The 23,999-nt window shown below is 38.2% G+C and overlaps 2 protein-coding genes across 6 annotated transcripts in view; both read left to right on the forward strand.

Annotated features, from left to right (window-relative positions):
• On the forward strand, nucleotides 1–23,747 carry DPM1 (dolichyl-phosphate mannosyltransferase subunit 1, catalytic). Of its 5 annotated transcripts, none has more exons than XM_008141182.3 (9): nucleotides 1–161; nucleotides 3,475–3,574; nucleotides 8,416–8,449; nucleotides 9,935–10,011; nucleotides 10,096–10,121; nucleotides 12,732–12,827; nucleotides 15,828–15,896; nucleotides 20,833–20,947; nucleotides 21,875–21,997. In XM_008141182.3, the coding sequence occupies exons 1-9, from the start codon at nucleotides 1–3 to the stop codon at nucleotides 21,977–21,979; spliced, it is 783 nt and encodes a 260-aa protein (XP_008139404.1). In that variant the 3' UTR covers nucleotides 21,980–21,997. The 5 variants fall into 5 exon arrangements, with proteins under 5 accessions (XP_008139404.1, XP_054580101.1, XP_054580099.1 ...); XM_054724126.1 differs by lacking the exons at nucleotides 1–161; nucleotides 21,875–21,997 and adding exons at nucleotides 187–352; nucleotides 23,147–23,747 and having other exon boundaries at nucleotides 20,833–20,961; XM_054724124.1 differs by lacking the exons at nucleotides 1–161; nucleotides 21,875–21,997 and adding exons at nucleotides 187–352; nucleotides 23,147–23,747.
• ADNP (activity dependent neuroprotector homeobox) overlaps nucleotides 21,998–23,999 on the forward strand; it is a 43,307-nt gene continuing 41,305 nt past the window's right edge. The window contains exon 1 of the mRNA XM_054724121.1: nucleotides 21,998–22,075. The gene's annotated coding sequence lies outside the window, so the exon portion shown is untranslated. The remainder of the gene's footprint in view (nucleotides 22,076–23,999) is intronic.

A 23,999-nucleotide genomic window follows, 5' to 3' on the forward strand; every position in this document is an offset into this window, starting at 1 on the left:
ATGGCCTCCAAGACAGCGAATCGTACCCCTCCGAGGTCTCGTCGGGAGCCGCAGGGGCGCGTCCCGGGACAGGACAAGTATTCGGTGCTGTTGCCCACCTACAACGAGCGCGAGAACCTGCCGCTCATCGTGTGGCTGCTGGTGAAAAGCTTCTCCGAGAGGTAGCGTGCGCGGCCCTCCCGAAGGAGATGAGCTGGCTTCCCTGGCTGGTGGCCGGCAGTTGGCCGCGCGAGGCGGCCCTGCTCTCTCCGGCTGGTGAGGGAAGTCTCCCGGAGGAGGCCACCCTGCGAGGGATGCAGAGGCGGAGACCTCTGGGGTTCTGTCCCTGTCTCGGGTTCTCCTTCCTGCCCTTGTGAGACACTCCTTTTTCTCTACTGTTGACTGTCCGCTCCCCGGTCCCGTCCCGCCCCCAATCCCTTTTTCTCTCCAGGGCTGGCCTCTCCCAGCGGGCGCGAGGCTGTCGGCCTGCCTTCACTCCTCGCTCTAGGACCTGGAGCCTGGGTGGCCGGGCTCCGCGGCGGGAGCCGGGAGTCTCAGCGGGCACTCTCGCTCGCCCCCGGGCCCGGGGCTTATGTAAGCGTGAGGTTTGTGTCTGGGTCAGGGAGCTGCCGCGGGGCCGCACAACCCTTCTGGAGAGAGCAGGAGGGCAGCTTCGCTGGTCCCTGTGGATGTTTGCTGTGGCCGGTAGAACCTGGGGCTCGAAAGCGTTTATACAAATTTTCTTAAACTTTGGAAAATCCTGGTATCAGGACAGAGTAACGTCATTTATGGTACACATTTGGGACCATGTTGCAGAAATCTTTGAAGATCTTTCCATATCAGCACATACAAACTTAGCAAATTATTTTGAAAATTAAATAACATTCCATGTGGCTGTGTTATATTTTATTGAACCGGGTTATGTCAACGAACATAGATTAATGTATATATAGATATATATATAGATATATATATATATATATAACATTTCCTTTACATTTACAAATGAGAACGGGGACTTTGTTCATGCCACATTTTCCAGCATTTTTAAAAGTGACATAGTGAGTGCTCCTTTATTAGATTAATGTTGCAACAAACACTCATACATTTGCTGGTACATCAGGATAAAGTCTTTGCGGTGATATTGCTGGATCAATAGAGATGTGCTTAAAATGGATAGTTATTGACAAATTACTGTCAAAAGAGATTGTACTGGCTTAGGACTCTCCAGCATTCTTCAGAGAGTGCCTGTTCTCCCACAGCCAGTCAACCTGAGTATTATTACTTCGTTGGAAATGCTATTTGGTGAAAAACATTGCTGGGTGTGTGTTTTTTTCAGCTGCACTATTTTATTATTTTTTAACTTTGATTTTTAATTACAGTTTACATTTAGTATTTTGTATTAGTTTCAGGTATACAGCATAGCAGTTAACCATAAACATTGCTATTTTAATTATTTTTCTTTGAATGAAATAACTATCTTCACAAACAGTTCTTCAAATTTTTTATTCATCTTTTTCCTCTTTTTAAATTACATTTTTATTTTGATTTCTACAAGCTCTTTTCAATTTAGAGAATTATCTTGTTCCTGTTTGACTTCTGATTATACAATAATTTTGCTTTATTTTTAAATATTTTATGTAGTGCAGTTTATATTTTAATAGTCTCGGAATGGATTTTTTAAATCAAAATGAAATTTAGCCCTGGCCAGTGGTTCAGTTGGTTGAGCATCATCCCATGCACCAGAAGGTCCTCGGTTCGATTCCCAGTCTGGGCACATGCCTGGGTTTCATTGAAACATCAACGTGGGTGAAACTCACCCCTGGTAGGAGTGTGCAAAGGGCAGCCAAATCAATAAAAACATTTTTTAAAAATGAAGTTTAATGAAGGAAACAGCTTGTCAGATTCAGTCACATTAACTAATATCTGCTCAGCTTGATTCCTTTCAGCTACCTCACCCTCAGGTGGTATGGGTGCTTTGAAGTGGGCTAGAAGGGAAGTGACTTTGCTTTGAAGTGTGTATCTTTCAGCCCATCAGCTAGAATCAACATTTTACTTGTTTGGGCTTGTAAGCACATGCCCAAGTTTTAACACAATGGAAGCTGAAGTGATACTTTTTACTCCTGGAGAATTGATAAGGCTGAGTTTTCTTTCTGGAAGTTTGCTGGGGCTGAATTTCTTAAGCTTTAAACAGTGGAATGTGTTTTTTAGTTGACTTCCTTGCATATTATCTGAAGTAGGACCAAGAAGAAACAGAATGTTGTATGTGAAAGTTTGGCATTGCCTCATTTTCTTTCCCCTTAAGTTCCCAATAAAGTTAACAAAAAGAATGTTTTTTAAAGGGGGTAGTGACAGGCATGATTGTGATTTCATGTGCATCCAAGTATTATGCTGGCTTGTTTTTAGAATAGAAACTATCCCATAAAGACAGTGGAGAGCAGCAGAAAGATGTTAATTTTGAAAAAAAAAATCTTTTTGTTAATCCTCACCTGAGGATATTTTTTTTCATTGCTTTTCAGAGAGAGTGGAAAGGAAGGAGGGAGGTGGGAGAGAGAGAGACATCAGTATGGGAGAGACACATTGACTGGTTGCCTCCTGCACACACCCCAACTGGGGTAGTGATCAAACATGAGACCCTTTCCTGTGTGGGCCACCGCTCTAACCACTGACCACGTTGGCCAGGGCGGATATTGAAATATTTTGTTATTCTGTGCTATTTCCTTTTATTTGCTAGTGTAGGATAATGTGTACAACTATTGAAATAGAGGTGTAAAAGATTATGTCGTCATTCTGAAGTAGGTTTTTTTAAAGGGTGAAATTAAGTTGGATTTATTCCTGATTATGTTCTTAAAATCGTTTGGGATTAAATTTTAAATAATAATCACCCAGAGCTATCAATTTGAGCTATATATTAGATATACTTTTGAAATAGTTAATAAACTATTTGATATTAAGGTTCCACAATTCTATTGCCAAAGTAAATAAAACTTCATATGATATACTATCATATATATTATATACATATAAATCACTGGTTTTTAAAAAATATATGGGTTTTTTTTTTTTTTTTTTAGAAAGATTAGAAACATCAATGAAAGAGAAATATCAGTAGGCTGGCTCCCACATGTTCCCCATTGGGGATCGAGCCTGAAACCTGGGCATGTGCCCCTACCAGAAATCAAACCCATGACATCTTGGTGCATGGGTCAACACTCAGCCGTTGACCCACACTTGCCGGCCTCACTGGCTTTTTTAATGTTTTCTGTGAGAGAATTTTTTAACATCTTAGGACTTTATAATAACATTTTTCAGCAACATGTTGAGTTTGGAGGTGAAGTACTGAATATTTGACATTTCATTTGATAATTGAAGTTTTCCTTAGTGATTACTATGGCAATAAGTTTCCACTACTGGTTAAGAATTAGTAATTTTAAAATTATTATTTTTGTTATAATACTGTATTTAAACAATACAAATTTAATTTTCTTATTTTAGTGGAATCGACTATGAAATTATAATCATAGATGATGGGAGCCCAGATGGAACAAGGGAGGTTGCTGAACAGTTGGAGAAGATCTATGGATCAGACAAAATTGTAAGTTGTGTGAATATTTTTCTATCTTATCAGTTGTGTTTTTGTAGGGGAAAGATGAGAGATGAACAGTGTTTAAATTCAATCTGTCTAGAAACTGAAAAGATAAATACTTTTTGGCATTTAGATGCATTTTCATTGTGGTTGAGGTTTTACATCTTTTTGTTATGTTGATCAGTAGTTTTACAGCAAAATCGTGAGTCTTTAGATGAACTCTGTTTTTATGACTGACTCTGTAGATAAGTTTTCTTGAAGGACAAAATTAAAGCATGATACTGAATTGACAAGGAATATTATAGAACAAGGTTGCAATTGGTAATGTGGGACTTGATCTTTCTTGCTCCCTTTCTCAAGGTCAGTGGTTCTCAACCTTTGTAATGCCGCGACCCTGTAATACAGTTCCTCATGTTGTGGTGACCCCCAACCATAAAATTATTTTTGTTGCTACTTCATAACTGTAATTTTGCTACTGTCAATGAATCGTAACGTAAATATCTGTGTTTTCCGATGGTCTTAGGCTCTACAGCAGTGGTTCTCAACCTGTGGGTCACGACCCACAGGTTGAGAACCGCTAGCAGGGTGTATTAAAGGGTCGCAGCATTACAAAGGTTGAGAACCACTGCTCTAGGTGTTCTCATCCTTTCAGTATTCAGAAAATACTGCCTGCAGCTAAAAGCTTATAACTGAGAAAGGTGACTATTTTCATGTGAAACAGGAATGGCTTTTCAGAGTACTTGGCATTTTTATTTTTATTTTTATCTGTAGAACAGTCTTGTGGGAGTAGGTTGACTTTCTGAGTCTTAAACTTTAGGTTTTTCTACTGTACCTTGAAGCCTGTTCTTCTGTGGGAGTAACTTAGGCAGAGAGTTCATTTTATAATGACTTCATAAATTTTATTTTTAGTCACTGGTTTGAATTTAGAAAATACATTGTAGGCATTGGGTATTGTAAGAGTTTCTCAATCTTGGCATTATTGACATCTGGGACCAATAATTCTTTGCTGTGAGAGGCTGTCCTGTATGTTGTGGGATGTTCAGCATCATTCCTGGTCTGTAGCCACTAGACACCAGTAGCTACCCTCCTTCCCATTGTGGTAACCAAAAATGTCTCAGGATATTGTCAGATGTCCCCTTATGGACAATATTGTCCCCTCTTCCCAACAAAGAACCATTGGCATAAACATAAAGAAGTCTCTTGGAGAGCCTTTATTGATTATTTGCATCTCAAGAAATGGCCATCAGCATCATAAAGATAGTCACTGGATTTAAATATTCTTGAAAAATCTAAATAATGAAATAATTTCTATTTCGTTGGAGGAGATCTTTGTTGGTGGGAAGAGTTTAAGGGAAATGTGTTACTCTTATATACATGGTAATCTTTCCTATAATAGAGATTCTGTCTGTCTCACAGAGGAACAACTCACAGATCTGTCCCTCTCCAGTCTTCTCTGAATATCTCCTGTTGTATAGGAGTACAGAAAGAGATAACAAGTTGACAGATCTTCAGCCTCTAGCAGTGACTTCCAGTGATGATGGTAGGCTCATAGGTTTGGCCAAGAGTTCCCCAGTTTCTCTTTTAGAAGTTCTGGGCCATGGCCACTGATGCACACATTATATATAGAACACTTTGAGTTATGTGCTGCTCTTTAATCTGGGAACATCAACCTGGCAATATTTTGAATACCTATGTCATAGAAGCTCAGCCTTGAGGTCTAACTGATTGACTGATTTTAGGGATTGCCTATTAAATTGACATTCACAAATTCTAAAACAACATTGTTCCTCAAAACATTCCCTTTTTCCCATCAACAAAATAAAATTCAAGTGCATAAGAAAATTAGCCTCTACTATCACAATTTCCATGTTGTACCAGGGAAATTCCCTGTTCATTATTTTATGACCTTTAAATTATTTAAACTAGAACATTTTTTTCAGTGTCAGGCCTTGCCAGGGGTGGCCTTACTTGCTTTTAAGTGATTTATGAATGTTTAGTTGAGGGGAAATATGGATAAAAATGATTATTTTTCTCATATAAAGTTGTTCAGCCCAGATGCTTTGTCCAAGCTAGCCTTTTGGACTGGTTGAAATGAATGCTTCAGGAGAAAGCCGAGGAAGTTTTTTTTTTTTTTAACTCTGTAGTTGAAGAAACAGACAAGAGGATTCATTCACTTCCCCAGATTCCACAGCTAACTAATACATGGCAGAGATGGGATGATAGAAAAGTTGGAGACACGTGTCCTGAACTGTTACAGGGCAGGGAGATCTGACATTGTGGAGGGCTTCAACCTTTCTATGTTTGAATGCTTCAGTCATGTTTGATATGTGAGGTTTGTTTCCTCCCCTAACCTGAAATCAGATAAAAAATCTGTGGTAGATCAGCCCAGCAGTTTTGTGCAAATTATTCTCTGCTACTGTAACTCAGGTAATAATGCTTGAAAAGACAAAGGGACAAAGAATGCAGTAGCACCAGGGGCCATAGTGGTGGTTGATACTGTCACCAGTTTGATAGTCATCTCGCTTGTCTTCCTGGCCATTACTAATAACAGTATTATGGTTACATTTTAAGGAACACAGATCATCATTGACTAGAAGGCTTTGATATGCTGCTTAAGGACAGTGAGGTTGGGTCAAAGGCCACAGCAAGAAAGAAGAAAAAGATGGAGATGGTTTTTGTTCACATCTACATCTGTACAATAAGATATGATATGTTCATTACTTTTAAAACATGAAACATAACTATAGGACTAAGAGATTTGACTAATTTATTATAATAAAATATTTTGTTCATCCCCAAATACCAAATTTTCTCTAACAAAATATCAGTACCCCACTCAAATGTACAAAAACAGATAATTCATGAAACAAGAACTACACATGGCCAATAATGGGAAACAATGAGCCTCAATGATGAGTAAAGAATTGCAAAGTAGGAGGAGAGTAAAGTTAACCTTTCTTAGCTGAAGATGTATTTGTATTTTTTCTCTTCAACCCAATTGATTTCAATAGTATGGGAACATAGGTTCACTCAAATACTGTTGATTCTAGTACAAATCGATAGTTTGTCTGAAGTGTCATCAAGATTTGCTATGATAAAACTTTTACAAAATGTTTTTTGTCAAGCAAATTATAATATCACATGAGGTAGTTCATGAGCAGTGGTGTTGTAAGTATACTTCAGAGAGTCTGTGCCTACCAACCTGTGAATTCACTGCTTGCTGTCATGACCCCCAACAGGTGAGCTCTATTGTGCCCTTTACTGCCCAGATTACACAGCTAATTAGCTGGTCAAAAGGGGGGACTAGAATTAAGGGTCTAAAAGTTAAGCACACTAAATGAAGCAATTTGTACTTTTCCTTATGTAAGAAATATCAAGTACATTCCTGGTGTAAAATGTAAATATTACCTATAAAACTGAAGTTGCCTTTGAGGAGCATTTCCTGATCTGCATCCTAGTCTCTTCCCCAGGGCCAAACTTAGTCAATAGTTTTGGTGTGTGTTGCCTTTTTGTGCATATATGTGTATGTGTCCACATCTTAGAACTAGGTATTGTGCTGGTGTTTTTTGTTTTTAAATATGAATGCAACCTTTCTGTATCATTGTTACTTTTTGATTGTATCTTGAAGATCTTTTGTCACCAAATGACCCCATTCTGTTAACTGCTCCATAGTATTCTGTCATATGCAACATGTTTTATAGTTTGTATAAACTTTTGAACAATCTGAAACTTATAAATGACAAAATCATTTTTTATCTGAAACAAAGAGTTTTTCCAGCTGAAATACGGGGTTATTCAGGTGAACTTTAAAAGATTGGCTTTTTCAGGGCCGAGATCAGATGGTCTCAGTATTTTTCAGTAACTGTCACAAAAATCAAATAAAACCTGACATACCTTGTTTGATTTTGTTCAGTGAATTGTAATTATTATAGATGACTGACTGTCTTGTTCTCTGTATAAGAGCTCATCGGGCAGGAATGTTTTTTATCTATCTTTGTTCCTCGCCAAGACCTAGAGCAGCATGCATGTAGTAAAAAAAAAAAAACACAAAAAACCTATCCTGGGTGATTGGAACTGGAAGTACTTTGTTTAAAGATTCACATTCTGAGGCAACCTGCCGATACACTGGCAGATGCAGCAAGGGACAAGATGTGCTCAGGTGTGTGTCTACCTGAGCCCTGTATCTAAGAAACTTAAAACAGAATCCAAAACTTGGCATCCTACCTTTTCAAAAGTTTTCAGATAAGATGAAAAGCAATTAAGTCAGGGTTTATATATGAAGCACAAAATGTAGAAAGACTAAGTAATTGACAGGCTGTAAGAAAACCTTGTCATTGGGCCGGTAGAGAATGAGATGAGGTCATCCAAGCATAAAGTCAAGATAAGTTGGAGGGAGAATGATAGCAGCATTTAAAATCACAAAGGAAATTGAAAAAAACAAATCTGGCTACCAAATATTCCAAAAAGGTATAGAATAAGTGAGTTAGACTTGCAGTTTTCCTTGGAAGGAATTAATAAATATTGTTTAAAATGATAAATCAAGAGACAGATATAAAACATTGTTCACATCGTTTCTAAGCATCAGAAAAACAGAAAGTATACAATTTGGCTTTTATTGTGAGGATGGGGTGAGAAAAAAATATTGCTTTTCGTTAAAAGCTGTTACATTATTTGATTTTTTTGCTAAATGCTTTTTTTTTTGTGAAAAAATGTTAAGTGTACTCTGCTCTAAGATCTATAAAATATAGCTATGTTTCTGTTAAAATGAGTAGAACTTGATGAATAAAAAGAGTTTTTAGTAGTCAGGTTTTTTATTTTTTGTGTCAAAGTGTTCTTTCTTATTCTTACAGCTTCTAAGACCACGGGAGAAAAAGTTGGGACTAGGTAAGTGGAACCTCTCACCTGTCACCTGCTTTTTGACTTGGCAGATTGTTCCGTGTGTATTTTGTTTGGAACAGGGCCAAAATACAGTAACTCCCCATAATGATTTTTAATGATCTTAATGACATTTAAATGGTTGAGTTGCCTGTATCAGTCAAGGTCCACTTGGGAAAAGAGAACCACCACAAGTCTTTCAATATAGTGAATTTAATACAGAGAACCTGGTTACACAGGTGAAGGAATTGCTGAGAAGCCAAATGGATAGTGAAGCTACTCAGGGATAATAGCTGGAGGTTCCTACCACCCTAAGATGGAGCAGCAACCCAGGCTGCCCAGAGGAAGCTAGAATGATGAAGTCGATGATACCCGACTGGATTTGGAGTCATTGAGGATATGCAGTCAGTGCAAGGAGGCAGAGGGAGAGAGGGAGGCCACTTGACCTTTCCCTTCTCTCCTCTGCCTCTCAAAGCTGTTTGGAAGCCAGTTGACAAGCCAACCTGGGAGATTACTTGCAATATAGAGAAAGGCCAGAGAAGGGATCTGAGGGCAAACATATTGGACCAGCACACTGCCTTAGCTATAAACCTTTGAACATTTCTTTAAGTCATAAGTTTTAAAAAGGTACTTATTTTTAAAAAAGAAATCTTTCTTAGCCTTTAAACATAGTTAAAATCTCAGATGAGCTCCGTCATTCTGGGATGAAGATCTAAATGCCTTCATTTCTGTTGTTAGTCATCATTGCTTATGTAAATAATTGGTATAATTTTACTGAAAAACTGGAGAAACACAGATCTGCAAAATTGAATGTGTTATTCTGAAAACTATTAGTTAACTGGCTTCATTAAATGTTCTGAATATCTGAATCCAGAAAGTTGTTTGGGATTGAAATAATCCGGATACTGCCATGAAAGCAACCAAGAATTACTGACCAGTCAGTGGTATATCCAAAAAGCTGTGATAGTCACTTCTTAACAAGAAATTAGAAGAGATCAGCTTTGCTAGTAAGACAGTGGTGGTTTGGGGCCAGAGAATGCAGGAATCCCCAAATCCTGCTCCCAATCAGTTATCTTACCTGCCAAGTCCCTGAGGAATTTTTAGGCCTGAAGATGCTAAGTATTTGCTAGCTGTGCCTTTGGCCCCAAATACCAGAGCAGGGCTCTACTGTACCAGACTTCCTACAGTGTAGAAGACACTGACAAGGGAAGCTTTTTATGGAAATGGGACGATGAGAAGAGCAGAAGCAGGGAAGCTTGGTAAGGAGGGGTCATCAGAAAATGGTACATTGGACTAATGTAAAGTTCACGACAAAGAATGGAATTGAGAGATGTTTCTTATTGAGAGTAAATAATATTTATACTAGATCAGGATCATCTTTAGAGGACTAATGTATGCTTTTCAGTGCTTAACAATTGCTTCTCTGTTCAGATGTTGTATACTTAAGCATTTCCAGTGATTTTCTTTAATGGAGATAAATATTTTCATTTTTAGGAACTGCATATATACATGGAATGAAACATGCCACAGGAAACTACATAATTATAATGGATGCTGATCTCTCACACCATGTAAGTGGCATATTTCTTTATTAGTGATTTATGATTGCCTTAGCCTGTTTTACTGACTTACTGTTTATTCTTTCTAAATTTCAGCCAAAATTTATTCCTGAATTCATTAGGTAGGTAATTCTAATATTTGAAAAAAATGCACGATTCAAATCATTTATCTTACATTGATTTTGGACTTATTTTTATTTTTCTGTCTTTATTAATTGAAAAATGAACATGCTATTTTGTTAGCTATCAAAAATAAAACCAACATATAAATTTGAGACTCATGAGTATATAGTATGTGACTAAATGATGTGTTTTAGGAGCCCTGAAGAACTGATCAACAAATAATTCCTTTTTTATCTAGATTATTCCAGACTACAGAAAAAGCCAGTAGGTGACTTCCTGTTAAATGGAATTAAGCCCTATATCATAAGGGTGAAACCCCATGAACAAATAAGGTTTATTCAGGAATGCTAGAGTGGTACATCTTCAGGAATTCGTCAACATAATTTATAACATTAACAAAAAAAAATAGTGTGATTAAGTCTGTAGATGATAAAGTTTGATCAAATTCACCAGCCATTTCTAATAAAAACTTTATAAAGTACAAATGGAAGGAAACCACTTAAACATGATAAAGAAAACTCAGTCCTAATACAAATGTTTTACAAAATGGTGAAATGTGGAATCATTTCTAGTTCATCAAGATAGGCATACCAGCTAACATTAAGCATGAATATTTTACGTAATATTTTTAGGCAAGAATTTAGTATAAAATATAACACAGAGGGGAAAATCCACAGGTTTGTGTGTATTTTTTTGTCCCTCAAATTGCTGTATGATCTGGTCCCTGCCTCCCTTTCTGAACTTACCTTGTGCCTCTCCCCTTTGCTCTTTCTTTTTTTTTAAAAATATATTTTACTGATTTTTTTACAGAGGAAGGGAGAGGGATAGTTAGAAACATCGATGAGAGAGAAACATCGATCAGCTGCCTCCTGCACATGCCCTACGGGGGATGTGCCTGCAACCAAAGTACATGCCCTTGACTGGAATCGAACCTGGGACCCCTCAGTCCGCAGGCCAAAGCTCTATCCACTGAGCCAAACCGGTCAGGGCCCCTTTGCTCTCTCTACGCAGACATGTTCCTTCCATTTCTGTGCTCACACGATGATATGTTCCCTTTGCCTGCTCCTTAGTGGTCAATGATTTCCCATCCTTTGATCTCTGCATTGAATCACCTCAGAGATACCATCTCTGCTTATATCTCCAATACACAAAGCTCCTTTGACTTGATAAAGAAATAGAAACAGTGGTGTAGGAAATAGGAAAGATGCAAACAGGCCATATGTACTGGTAAAAGAAATTCAAATGGCTAATAAACCTAAGAAGATAGTCACCCTAGGATGTAGTCAGGGAGATGCAAATTAAATAACTGTAGCCCAACCTGTGTGGCTCAGTAGTTGAGTGTTGACCTATGAACTAGGAGGTCATGATTCGATTTCCAGTCAGAGCACATGCCCAGGTTTCAGGCTCAACCCAGGTCGGGGGCATGCATCATCATTGCCGTTTCTATTTTTCTCTCCCTCTCCCTTTCTCTCTGAAATCAATAAAAATATAATTAAAAAAATAAAATAATTAACTATGTTGTTATTACCCATTAGTTTATTAAACTTAAAATTTTAATTCAGCAATACATCTAGCACCAATAAAACTGTAGAAAATGAGCACACTCAAATATTGCAGGAAGAAGTGAGTTGCTACATTTTTGGAAAGTAATTTCTATGGTGAGATCTGTTAGGATTATTTTAGCAATTCCATTAAGTTCTACTTTGTGTAGTCTAAGCAGCAGGCTATACTATTTATTGTGCTTGTGCTCTTGGAAATTGGGGCACCCATCATGGAAACAACCATATGAGTATACGGGTTAAATATTCTATGAAATATTTTTGCAGCTATTAAGAAGAATGGAGACCCTAGCCCATGGGAGTCAGTGGTTAGGGTGTTGGCCCGGGTACCAAAGAGTCTTGAATTTGATTCCTGGTCAAGAGCACGTACCTAATCCTTGGCCCTCGTTGGGCGTGTGCAGGAGGCAACCAATTGATGTGTCTCTCTTACATGTTTCTCTTTTTCTCTCCCCATCCTTTCCTCCCTTCCAGTCTCTAAAAAACAATGGAAAAATATCCCTGGGTGAGGATTAACAACAACAACAAAAAAGAATGGGGAAATCCTCTGTCGACTTTGTAGGGATATCCATGATTCCATGATCTGTATTATTAGGTGACAAAAAGCAAGTTGCAAAACGTACTTTTTTGGGATTCCAAATTTGTAAAAGTGACATAAAACACTATAGGGAGTCCTGTCTTTGAGTTGTCTTTCTGTAAACAAAGAGAACGATCTAGAAGGTTGCCAGGCTGTTTTAGCATTGTTTACTTCAGGTACAAGAACAGAAATTCAGGGGGATTGTGTAAATTTAATTTTATTATTACATTTTAGGATGGTTTCACATTGTGCAGTCAGCAAATATACTGTTTTAAATATCAATGAAGGAAGAAAAGGATCAAGTTTGAAAAGCTTACTTTGAAAGACCTTTCAGTAGTAGTAATAATTCATCTATTGCCTTGGCATTGTTTTTCCTAGATGCAAGTCTTAACAGTTCTGTTTGTGTAACTCTTGAAAATAACTATTGAAAGCCCAGTAGCTTTCTCTAATTGACAGCTAATTTATTTGTTCTACAGAAAGCAAAAGGAAGGTAATTTTGACATTGTCTCTGGAACTCGCTACAAAGGAAATGGAGGTGTTTATGGCTGGGATTTGAAAAGAAAATTAATCAGGTATATACATGTGCTATGATTACTGTTTTTTTAGTGTAACTACTATAAATATGTTTATAACAGGTATTTAGGTTAAATTACCATACTGCCTTGGTATTTGTGGGATCAGAGTATTAACTTCCAATAAATATTTCCAGATAGCTTCTTACCTACAATTTTTCCTATGATTATTTTATTTGGGGTATTTTTCACTAAGGAAAAATCAACATAAACCTTTGAACCTTTGGTAACAATGGTATGATTCAGCACAAATTTATTCTCTGGACCTTCAGCTTTGATTTTAAGTGAACTATTCATCTATATTTTGGGACTATTAAGGTAGTTTTCCATATGTATTTTTTATCGTTTTAAGTAAATAAGACACTTAATTATTTCAACCTTTTTTAAGGAGCATAAAGTAGTGAGGCTTTGTAGTCAGACCTGGGTTAAAATCCTGACTGTGTCACTTAATTATCTGTCACCTTGCATGTTTTCCTAAGCTTTACTTTCCTCATCATAAAATGGAAATGAAACCTACTGTTTCAGTTTTCTACTGCTGTATAACAGACCATCCCAAAGCTTAGTGACGTAAAACGACGACATTATTTCTTCTGGTTCTGTGGATTGGCTGGTGGTGGGTCCTCTGCTGGCTTCACCCGGGCTCATTCATGCAGCTTCCTTCAGCTGGAGAGGCAGCTATGCTAGAAAATCCAAGTAGCCTCATTCATCCATCCAGTAGTTGATGGTGGTTGTTGTCTGCATGTGGCCCCTCACCTTCTGGAAAACTATACCAGCTTCTTTGGTGTTCTAAGGGCTGCGTCCAACAGTACCAAGGCTGCAGCCATAAGGCTTCTTGAGTCCTAGGTTCTGGGACTAATTCTTGGTCTAGGCAAGCCCACAACCAAGGGGTGCAGAAATAGAATGGAAGACCTGCAAAGAATTTTTGGCCATTAGTATTTTTTTTTATCATCTACTTCATTCCTGTTGAAGATTCTGTTAATCTCAAGTTTGCCTCTTAAATGTGAATCTTGGGCAAGTCATTTAAAACATGTAAGTGCCTCAATCTTCAGAGAAATGAAGGGGTTGGATAAAAGTCGTTTTCAATCCTGCTAAACATTGGGATCATGTAGGGAGAAAATTACACACAACTGCTCCCTATTCATCCTTCCTTTCTCGTGCACACACACAATGCAGACCGTTTGAATAGCTCTCATAGGTGGGGCCAAAGCGTCAGTATTTTCCACAGGCTTCCCAGGTGACTATACTGCAGACAGGTTGAAACCAACAGCGATCTCTCAGGCCTCTCTGATTTCGGTCATTAAAACTGTTCTTAAAATTAGGGAGTCTAAATCAGAGACAGTTTACAGCTTTTAGTTGAATCATTTAGTTGTAAATGTCATTAGTTGTTCATGTCTGAGCTGACTTAAAGTATAAACTCCTGAGAAAGGTTGTTATCACTTGTGCAAGGTCTCATTTATATGGTTCAGAACCAGAATTTGAATCCAAGTCTGTCTGACTCTTGCTGCACTTTAAGAGACCCCTATTTAAAAATACATTACCTTAAATACATGCAGATACACACACACACACACACAATATGTAGATATATATACTTAAATTTCCTTGATTACATACATATTGGGAGAGGGGAGGACTATGCCCTGGAATTTTTGTTGTTGTTGCTTTTAAAACAAATTTAAGGGGGGAGGGATGTTTTTGTTAGCAATTATCCCAGCTATATCCCTGTGTTATATTTTTTTAAATATGTTTTTATTGATTTTATAGAGAGAAAGGGAGAGGGAGAGACATCAGTGATTAGAGAGAATCATCAATGGCTGCCTTCTGCATGCTTTCCCTCCCCCTCATCCCCACTTGGGGATCCAGCCCTCAGCCTGGCATGTACCGTGGGAATTGAACTGTGACCTCAACCAGTGAGCTACACCGGCTGGGCCCGTGTTATTTATATAAAAATTATCTTTCCATGAGAGGGCCTTGGTGGTTACCTTGGCTGTGGAAACTTATCTCCAGGTTGCCCTAGAAAAAATGTTTTTAAATATGAGCACAATAAAACAGCTGCAGTACAAAAGTCACTTTTTTCAAGAGGGCTTCACACATCTTTTTGAAATGTTAATAGCTGTTAGTTAGTAATAGCTTGTAATTGATTGATACTTAGAGGTGTTTGAAGCAGTGCCCTAAAGTCATTGTTATGGACTCAGTGTGTCTGCTAAAGTTCATGTTAGAGTACCTTACCCTGTAAGTGTTGATATTTGGAGGTGGAGCCTCTGGGGGGTAATTAGGTGTAAATAGGGTCCTCGGTGTGGGGCATTCATGGTAGGATTAGTGCTCTCTGAAGAAAAGAGGAAAGCTTGGACCTCCCCCACTTCCTGTGTGAGCACACTGTAAGCCAGGAAGAGGTTTCACTTCCTTGGACTTCCTAGCCTCCTGCAACGTGAGAAATATCTGTTTAGCCACCTACACTGGTGTTTGGTTATAGCAGCCCTAGCAGACTAAGACAGTCTCGGATTGAACCTTGGACAATTTCCAGAGATTGCCAAAAACCAAAGCCCTCTTCTACTTACACACCTTCATTTTTTTTTAAAAAAAAAAAAGCGCCATTTTTATGCAGACCTGTTACCTAGTTGAAGCCACTCTCCCTTTGTGCTTATTAGAATCTGAAAAGGAAACTCCAGATCCCTCATCTTTTGCTAGCTGACAGATGTTTGAAATTCTAAATGGCTGCTGACAAATACACAAGTTAAAAATCTGCTATCATTCATACGTAAAGTTTAAAAGAGTGATTGCTTTATAGGTTCCCTCCAAATGTTCCTATTTTCTGAAAATTGAGAAACAACAGATCTCCTTGCACTGACTAAAAATTTATTTGTTCTATAGAATTAATATTTTTGTGAAATAGTGTTGCATTTATTTATGAAATTAGGATAATATTTTTAGTACTCTTGGATGTGTTTCTCTTGTTTAGAAACTATTTTATAAAGAAAATCTGATTGTTTTATTTGACAGCCGTGGGGCCAATTTTATAACTCAGATTTTGCTGAGACCAGGAGCATCTGATTTAACAGGAAGTTTCAGGTACAGTGAGAACCTGTAATTTTTTATTTCTACTGCTTATGACTGCCTAAATTTCTTGCTTTATAATGGCTTGTTTTATTTTTAAATGTGTTTTTATTGATTTTTTTTTTTTTTTAGAGAGAGAGGAAGGGAGAGGAATAGAGAGATAGACACATCAATGAGAGAGAAACATCATTGATCCGCTGCCTCCTGTATACTCCCTATTGGGGATTTAGCCCACAACCTGGGCATGTGCCCTGATTGGGAATCGAACTGGTGACCTCTTGGTGCCTGGGTAGACACTCAACTGCTGGGCACAATGGTTTATTTTAAAGAAATTCTTTGTGTTTCTTTCCTGTTTTTGTCCTGGGACTCTAAAAAGGCAGACTATAGTTCCTTAGAAGCTGCTAATGAAGCTGCACGTCTTGTAAAATATTGTGCTTTTTAAAGAGCATCAAAGGCAGAGCTCAGGTTAGTGTGCTTGTCCATATTAATATTAATATTCTGTCCATACGAGTGCCCTCCGGAGCGCCCAAAGTGACACTCACTACTCATTCTAAACATTGCTGTCACTGGTAATGTGCTCCAGAGAATAGCACCTCTTCCAGGAATTTTCTGCAATTTATATAAATATTTATAGCACTGTCCACAGAAAAGTTTAAAACCTTATTTATGTAGAGTCTTTTCAGTTACCTTGTTCTCCATGATTTTTCTAATAAAATTTCTTATTTAATTGGTACAAAACCTCCTGCTGGGTCCCTGAATTTTTTTATTTTGTTTATTCTCGTGAGAGGGTGGTGTATGTGTTTAATATTAGACCTGCTACAGTAGATGAACTATTTTATATGAGCATGCCAGATGATTAAAGCCTGCCAGATATTTGTTATCATCAAAACTATAAAATGCCTGTTCATTTTCATTGAAGCCCAAACCCCATGCATTTGTTAATACTTTCTATTACTTGGTATTTACTTTTTCCATTAAATAATGTTCATTAGAATTCACACACACAAATTAGGAGCTGACCATTATAGGTAATTAGTACCTGTAGTGTAACTGTAAGTCTTGAATAGCAGTTCAGAGACACTAAGAAGGTCAAAAGTGAAGGGAAATTTTTTTAATGTCTTTATTTGGTAAAATAAGAGTGTTTATGAGCCACGGACAACTGCCCTCTCCCCATCTGCCACTTCCCCCCAAACAATGAAGAGAGGAGACATCACAAATTAGAGACCAAATATTGAAAATGAAGCCTCTCTAGAATTAAAATGTAAATTGGTTAGAAAGCAGAATTTGGTGTGTAAAAGACAGATGTATCCCTTTTGTTCCACATTTCAAGGCAAAGGAATGATGTGTTATCTGATTAAGATCACTGATTACCATGTAGCAACAATGCAAAGAGTAGTGGCACTTGCAAAATCTCTGTGCAGACAGAATGGCCAATGGCTTTACAGGCCATAGGCATGATGACTTTGATCGAAGATCCAGGGTGGCTCCGTGGGTTGTGGAGATAGGAAGGGGCTTTGTTTGTTGGCCTAGTTCCCCTATTGAAAACTCTGCAGGTGCTTTCACAACTAAAAGGTGATTCATTTTAGATTCAGCAAACAATTGCATGCCAAGCACTGTCCTCATGTTTATACATTCTAATGACATGAGACTTACAGCATCACATGGGAACCCAGCTATGAAGAAAAACACAGCAGAGAGAGTATTGGGTGGTAGCACCTCATTGCCACCAGACCATCTGGGGAATGGAGGAGGGGTGAGCTCTGGGTGTCTTTTAGAGAGAGCAGTGATTGGGTGTATTCTGTGCAAGTATCAGAATAGCCACACACACACACACAAAAGTGAGCCTGTCCATTTCACTACTTTTAAATCATTAAAGCTCATTGTCCCTTCATAAGAGTAGTGATTTATTAAATACATGCTTTATTAAAGTTCAACTTCTCATTAGATGAAGTTCCTAGTATTGAGGAGGCATGTGTCTTTTACCAAATAAAAGGGAACCCAAAAAGACTGTAATCTGATGTAAAGCCATTTAATAGCAAAGACCACTTGGATCCTAATTATCCTATTTATTGGCTCATGGCTTCATTTATGCAGTATTACATCATTAACCATAGTTTTAAAGCTACTGTGGTGGGGGAGAAAGGGCGGCAATAAAGAGAAATAAATGTCTTATATAATAACTTTTTATGAGGAGTAAAATGACTTAAAGGGACAGAATTCCTAGCCAAAACCCAGTTTAGAATGTGATGCTGAAATATCCCATCATGATCATAGTCTTTCCCATAATCCCAATCTCCCTCCCCTATTTAATTAACTTTATGTGATAAATTTATTTAGTTTCTACTGCTAAAATCCTAAAACATAAAAAGGAGCCTTAAACACAGTAGGTTGCTTAGTAAATACTTATTGCATAACTATTATACCATCCATTTCTCCTCACTTTAGATTTATTCCAAGCTTATCCTTTTGAACTCTTATGGAACCTATGTGAGTAAAACAGTGCACACACTAGTCGTTCTCAGGTTCCTCTCTCTGTCATTTAATATCCACTTAAAAGCTTGAAAAGCCAAAAGAGGTAGGATTCCCTAGAGGAAGCCTGAGAAAAAAGTGAATGTGGGTTCCAGGTAAAGCCCTTGGGCATTGTAAATCCAGGTGGCCTTTAACTGGGAAGCGAACAAAGTTATGCTAAACTGCCTCTCCTAACTTGCTCCCAAAAAAGAGAGAAATTGCTGCCTTCTTATTGAGACTGGTGGTTTTATGTTTGTTGGTTGGTTTGTTTACCTAAGCGACTGAAAACAGGAAGCTCCTGATTGGGTTCAAGCACAGGACTTCCCTGCTCCTGTCTTGCTTTGTAAATCTGATGAGCTCTGTGTCTGGCCTACAGTCCACTACAATTAGACTGCATATTCATTCCCCCATTAAAAGTATCTGACTGGTGATAGCTGTGTCCAACCAGGATTGCCTCCCAGTTCCTGTCTAGCTTAACTAACCTAATCTTGGAGGGGCTAGTGTATCCCAGGAAATTTATTTAGATCTCCAGAAATAGAAGCTCATCATAAACATTTATGAGGAAACCCCTGTTAATTACTAGAGTCTTTCTTGTCATCTAGTGTATATTGTTGCTTCATCATCTATCAACTCTATTTTTCCAACTTTTGGAACAATTTCTACTCTTTCCACTTCAAAAATTAATTTTAAGAAAATTTTAAAAGTTAAAAACAATAGGCTCTGCTTTGAATAATTTACTTTTACTATATTTTTATAATTTCTGATAGTATGGTAGGAAAATAATTCTCTAAAAGATACTAAGAATTCATTTTCTAAATTATTTGCAAGGTATTTCATGACCCTTCTGTTTCAGGACAAATGTTTATCAACTTATTCATGCACTGGTAGGATCCCTAGCGGCTGCTGGCTGCCAGCAGGGGGCCTCCCTCCCTTACCCAGGCCGGCCCACTCCCTGGTCGAACTCCCGGAAGAACTCCGGTGGAGGGGACAATTTGCATACTGTGTTTTTATTATATACTAGAGGCCCGGTGCACAAAATTTGTGCACGGGGAGGTGTGTGTCCCTCAGCCCAGCCTGCACCCTCTCCAATCTGGGACCCCTCGAGGGATGTCCGACTGCCCTCTCACAATCCAGGACTGCTGGCTGCCAACTGCTCAGCTGCCTGCCTGCCTGATTGCCCCTAGTCGCTTCTGCCTGCCAGCCTTATGCCCCCTAACCACTCCCCTGCCAGCCCAAATTGACCCCAACTGCCCTCCCCTGCAGGCCTTGTCCCTCCCCTGCAGGCTTGGTCCCCCCAACTGCCCTCTCCTGCAGGCCTTGTTGCTCCTAAATGCCCTCCCCTGCCAGCCTGGTTGCTCCCAACTGCCCTCCCCTACTGGCCTGGTTGCCCCTAAATGCCCTCCCCTGCTGGCCTGGTCACCCCTAAATGCCCTCCCCTGCAGGCTTGGTCCCCCCAACTGCCCTCCCCTGCAGGCCTGGTCGCTCCCAACTGCCCTCCCCTGCTGGTCATTCTTGTGGTGGCCATCTTGTGTCCACATGGGGGTGGCCATCTTGTGTGTTGGAGTGATGGTCAATTTGCATATTACCTCTTTATTTTATAGGATGATGACTAGTAAAATTTTTAGGTCTTAAAAATACTAGTGAGCCGAAACCGGTTTGGCTCAGTGGATAGAGCGTCGGTCTGCGAACTGGAGGGTCCCAGGATCGATTCCGGTCAAGGGCATGTACATTGGTTGCGGGCACATCCCCGGTAGGGGATGTGCAGGAGGCAGCTGGTCGATGTTTCTCTCTCATCGAGTTTCTAGCTCTCTGTCCCTCTCCTTTCCTCTCTGTAAAAAATCAATAAAATATATTTTTTTTAAAAATACTAGTGAACTTTTTTTTTTTTTAATTTAATCCTCACCCAAGGCTATTTTTCCATTGATTTTTAGAGAAAGTGAAAGAGAGAGGGAAAGACAGAGAGAAATATCAATGTGAGAGAAGCACATTAATTGGTGCCTTCTGCACAAGCCTCAACCAGGGCCCAGGCTGGGGAGGAACCTGCAACCAAGGTACATGCCTTTGACCGGAATCAAACCCAGGACCCTTCGGTCCGCAGGCCAAACCAGCTAGAACAGTGGTCGGCAAACCGCGGATCGCGAGCCACATGCGACTCTTTGGCCCCTTGAGTGTGGCTCTTCCACAAAATACCACGTGCGGGCGCGCACGTACAGTGCGATTGAAACATCGTGGCCCATGCGCAGAAGTCGGTTTCGGCCTGGGCAAGTCTATTTTGAAGAAGTGGCGTTACAACACTCAAGGGGCCAAAGAGCCGCATGTGGCTCGCGAGCCGCGGTTTGCCGACCACTGGGCTAGAACACTAGTGAACTTTTTGAAGGGTCAGGATGCATGTAGACAAGTGTATTTATCTAGGTGTTTATATATTTTTTAAAATTTCATACAGGTTATATCGAAAAGAAGTTCTACAGAAATTAATAGAAAAATGTGTTTCTAAAGGCTACGTTTTCCAGATGGAAATGATTGTTCGAGCAAGACAGTTGAATTATACTATTGGCGAGGTATGCAATTAATGGTAAATAATATGTTACAGTCCTTATAAATAATGTTTAGACTTTTTATTGTAAAAAGTTTAATTTTCATAACTACCAAATAAATGTGAAAGGCTCCAGCTGTTGAGAATGCCCATGCACTAACGGGTGAAAATTCACATCCCTTTCACAGCAATACATTTGACCTACCAAGATTAACAGAAAGGCAGCATTCCCTTTTAAATAATTAAAAGTTACTGGTATCTTCTCCATCCTTGCCCTTTCTTCTGACCACTCAGTATTCTGGGATGAGTCTATTCGCTGCTTTCCTCTTGCCATAGTCCACACCCACCCAGCTTTAAAGTGAATGCTGAGTTCCATTGCCCATTTCCTATTAGTAAACGAAAAGCACAGGAGTAGCGCGGGGGAGGGAGTAAGGGTCTGTAATATTTACAGCTAGCTCGTGAACTATTAGGGAATACTCTCCTTGTTTAACACTAAGACTCTTACTCAGAGCAAGAAGTAGCTAACTAGAATGCCACGTCTCTTGTGGAAATTACAAAATTTTTAACTTAATACTAAAATATAATGACAGCTAAATTTGACAGACTAATGAAAAAATTAAGTGAAAGGCTATTTTACTTTTGCAGTATAATTTTTCCTTGAAATTCAGTCAAACTTGAGTAAACCAACTTAATATGCAGGACCAATGCTTTCAAACAGATGTCGATTTGGTTGATAATAGCCCATTTTTAGATAATAAAGTGCCTGTTTAATTTTTAAAAATCCGAGGAGGTGCACACAGTTGCTGTAAGAATGGAAGGAATTGCTTCAATTTAAAGGAATTGCTTTCATAGGACTTACCTTGTTTTGGTTGTATTAGTAATTTGTATATGCCTGCTACGCTGCCTTTCTAATATTTTTGAAGGCTGACTTAACGTATATTTTTTTAACTAGGTTCCAATAACATTTGTGGATCGTGTTTACGGTGAATCCAAGTTGGGAGGAAATGAAATAGTCTCTTTCTTGAAAGGATTATTGACTCTCTTTGCAACTACATAAAAGAAAGTTATTTATTTATCACGTTCATTTCAATTTAAACAGAGGAAGCCTGGTTGCTGATTTTTATAAAATGTACTCTTAGAGCATAAATCATAGGTAAGGTAAATTTCATGCAAATCTTTTTTTCTGAAGAAGTTCCATTTTATATATCAAATTAAATTAGAAAAATGAGCAGTGTTCTCAATTTTCTTTAACATTTTGCTGTATTAAGTAAGACCTGCAAATAAATACATATGGATTTTTTGCATAAAATATTGCTGCTTTCATTAGAGTATGTGAATGCAGATTTCTTACAGGGGAAGATCTTGAAATATTTTCTATAAAAACTATATTCTTAGCTCTTTGTACCTAATAGATGTCAGAAGAGGAATGCTTATTCATGAAATATATATGACTGTTTCTGTGTGAATTGAAAAAGAAATACACACTTTTGCCCTTTCTTTTAAAATGTATCTGAAATTTCTTAAATCAGATAAGACAATACATTTAGAGCACAGTTTTAGAGTTTGGTTCTTTGCAGCTGTTGAATTGGTGAAGCAATTCAACTGTCAAAGCAAGTCTATTTAAAATATATATTTGAATTGGAAACAACTTGACAACAGTTGATAGCATAGCTGTGTTTGCTCTTCTGAGCAATAACTTCTATCAGTAAAGAAAAATATTGATGCTATTAAAGCATAAATTTAGTTGCTCTTAACATACTATATAATGATTTTCTTTCACACAATAATTCTTTTCATATTATTTCAGGACCCTCAAGAAAGCATACATCTTTACTATAAAAAAACAAAAGTTCCTTTCTTATAGCTTTTCTCTCTGTTCAGAAAAATGTTCTGATAGTTTAAATGCAGGTTAAGTTGTTTAGTAAAGCCAGCACAAATATTCTTTTTACCTTCTCTAAAGTAGGTATTTCAAAAAAGATCAGTCTCTAACTGTAACATCGCTTTTGGATCATGAAGTATATTTTAAATTTTTGGGTGAGGCATACTATGGGCACATAAGCTTAAGATCAAGTTGACTTTCTTTGCCAATAAAAGGAGGAGGCATCTCTAAGTTATTTAATAAAAAATTAGTGAACAGTATTCTTAATTACATTTCCCTGGCTTAATTTGGCTGCCAAAGTCAAGAAATTTAAAGTCTGATTTTTTTCATTTCCATTTCTAACAGATCCTACCAGAAATGAATACCAGAGTATTAAACCATTGGTGCCATTTTGAGCTTTGCCTATTCCCATAGTTGAATCCATAGGACACATTGCAGTAAGAGCCTCTACTGTTGCATTTCCCTTTTACACAGAGCTGTGCAGGGCGCACCAGGGATCCACCTTCCTCAGGAAGTAACTTCTCTCATTATTAATTACTAGAAAAATCATCACTGTTTTATGTAAAATTGCTTTTAAGCTAACATAAATAAATATAATATCCTTTTTAAAAAGTATTTAGAATCTGTTCTCATTCATCCAAACCCGAAGTTGTTTTCATTATCAAGCATCTGGAGCAGAGATGAACTGAGTACCTCAGAGAACCCACTAGAAGTAATGCCTTCTCAGTCCTCCACTAGAGTAGATACCTTTTGCCTTTTTAATCTTTTCAGTTCTTACTCCCACAATCATTACAACACTATGACTTATTGAAGTTTACACTAAAGAAAGTATTTGAGCAGTGAAGACTTCCACCATTTGGAAGTTATTAGAAAAGAATCGAGACTATTTAGATACATTTTTGTACTAAATATGGTGACTTAAACATTAAAATCATTTACATGTGAATCCAGCATCCCTTTTTACTTTGTGAATGAGGCCAAGGATGAAATCCAGATGTTCTCCCTTTGTATTATCACTATGAAATATAAGTATATCTAAGGAAAGCTAAACTTAAGATAAAAAAAACTTGCTTATTTCATATTAGTTTTGCCTGTCTTCTGCAACATGTAATTGAGTCATCTTTGTCTCTCTAAACCAAATGCTTTGCGCCCCTACCCCCCTTTTTCTTTTACAACTTTTTCCAGCTATTGTTTTCCT

Source organism: Eptesicus fuscus, chromosome 12, assembly GCF_027574615.1.
Source record: "Eptesicus fuscus isolate TK198812 chromosome 12, DD_ASM_mEF_20220401, whole genome shotgun sequence".
NCBI lineage: Eukaryota > Metazoa > Chordata > Mammalia > Chiroptera > Vespertilionidae > Eptesicus > Eptesicus fuscus.

Excerpts from the sequence above, each read along its gene's own strand:
- DPM1 (XM_054724123.1), top strand. The coding sequence starts at position 189 with ATGAGCTGGCTTCCCTGGCTGGTGGCCGGCAGTTGGCCGCGCGAGGCG. Across the intron at positions 8,450-9,934 it reads GGAGAAAAAGTTGGGACTAG|GAACTGCATATATACATGGA; the intron begins GTAAGTGGAACC and ends TTTCATTTTTAG. Across the intron at positions 20,948-21,874 it reads TGAATTATACTATTGGCGAG|GTTCCAATAACATTTGTGGA; the intron begins GTATGCAATTAA and ends TTTTTTAACTAG.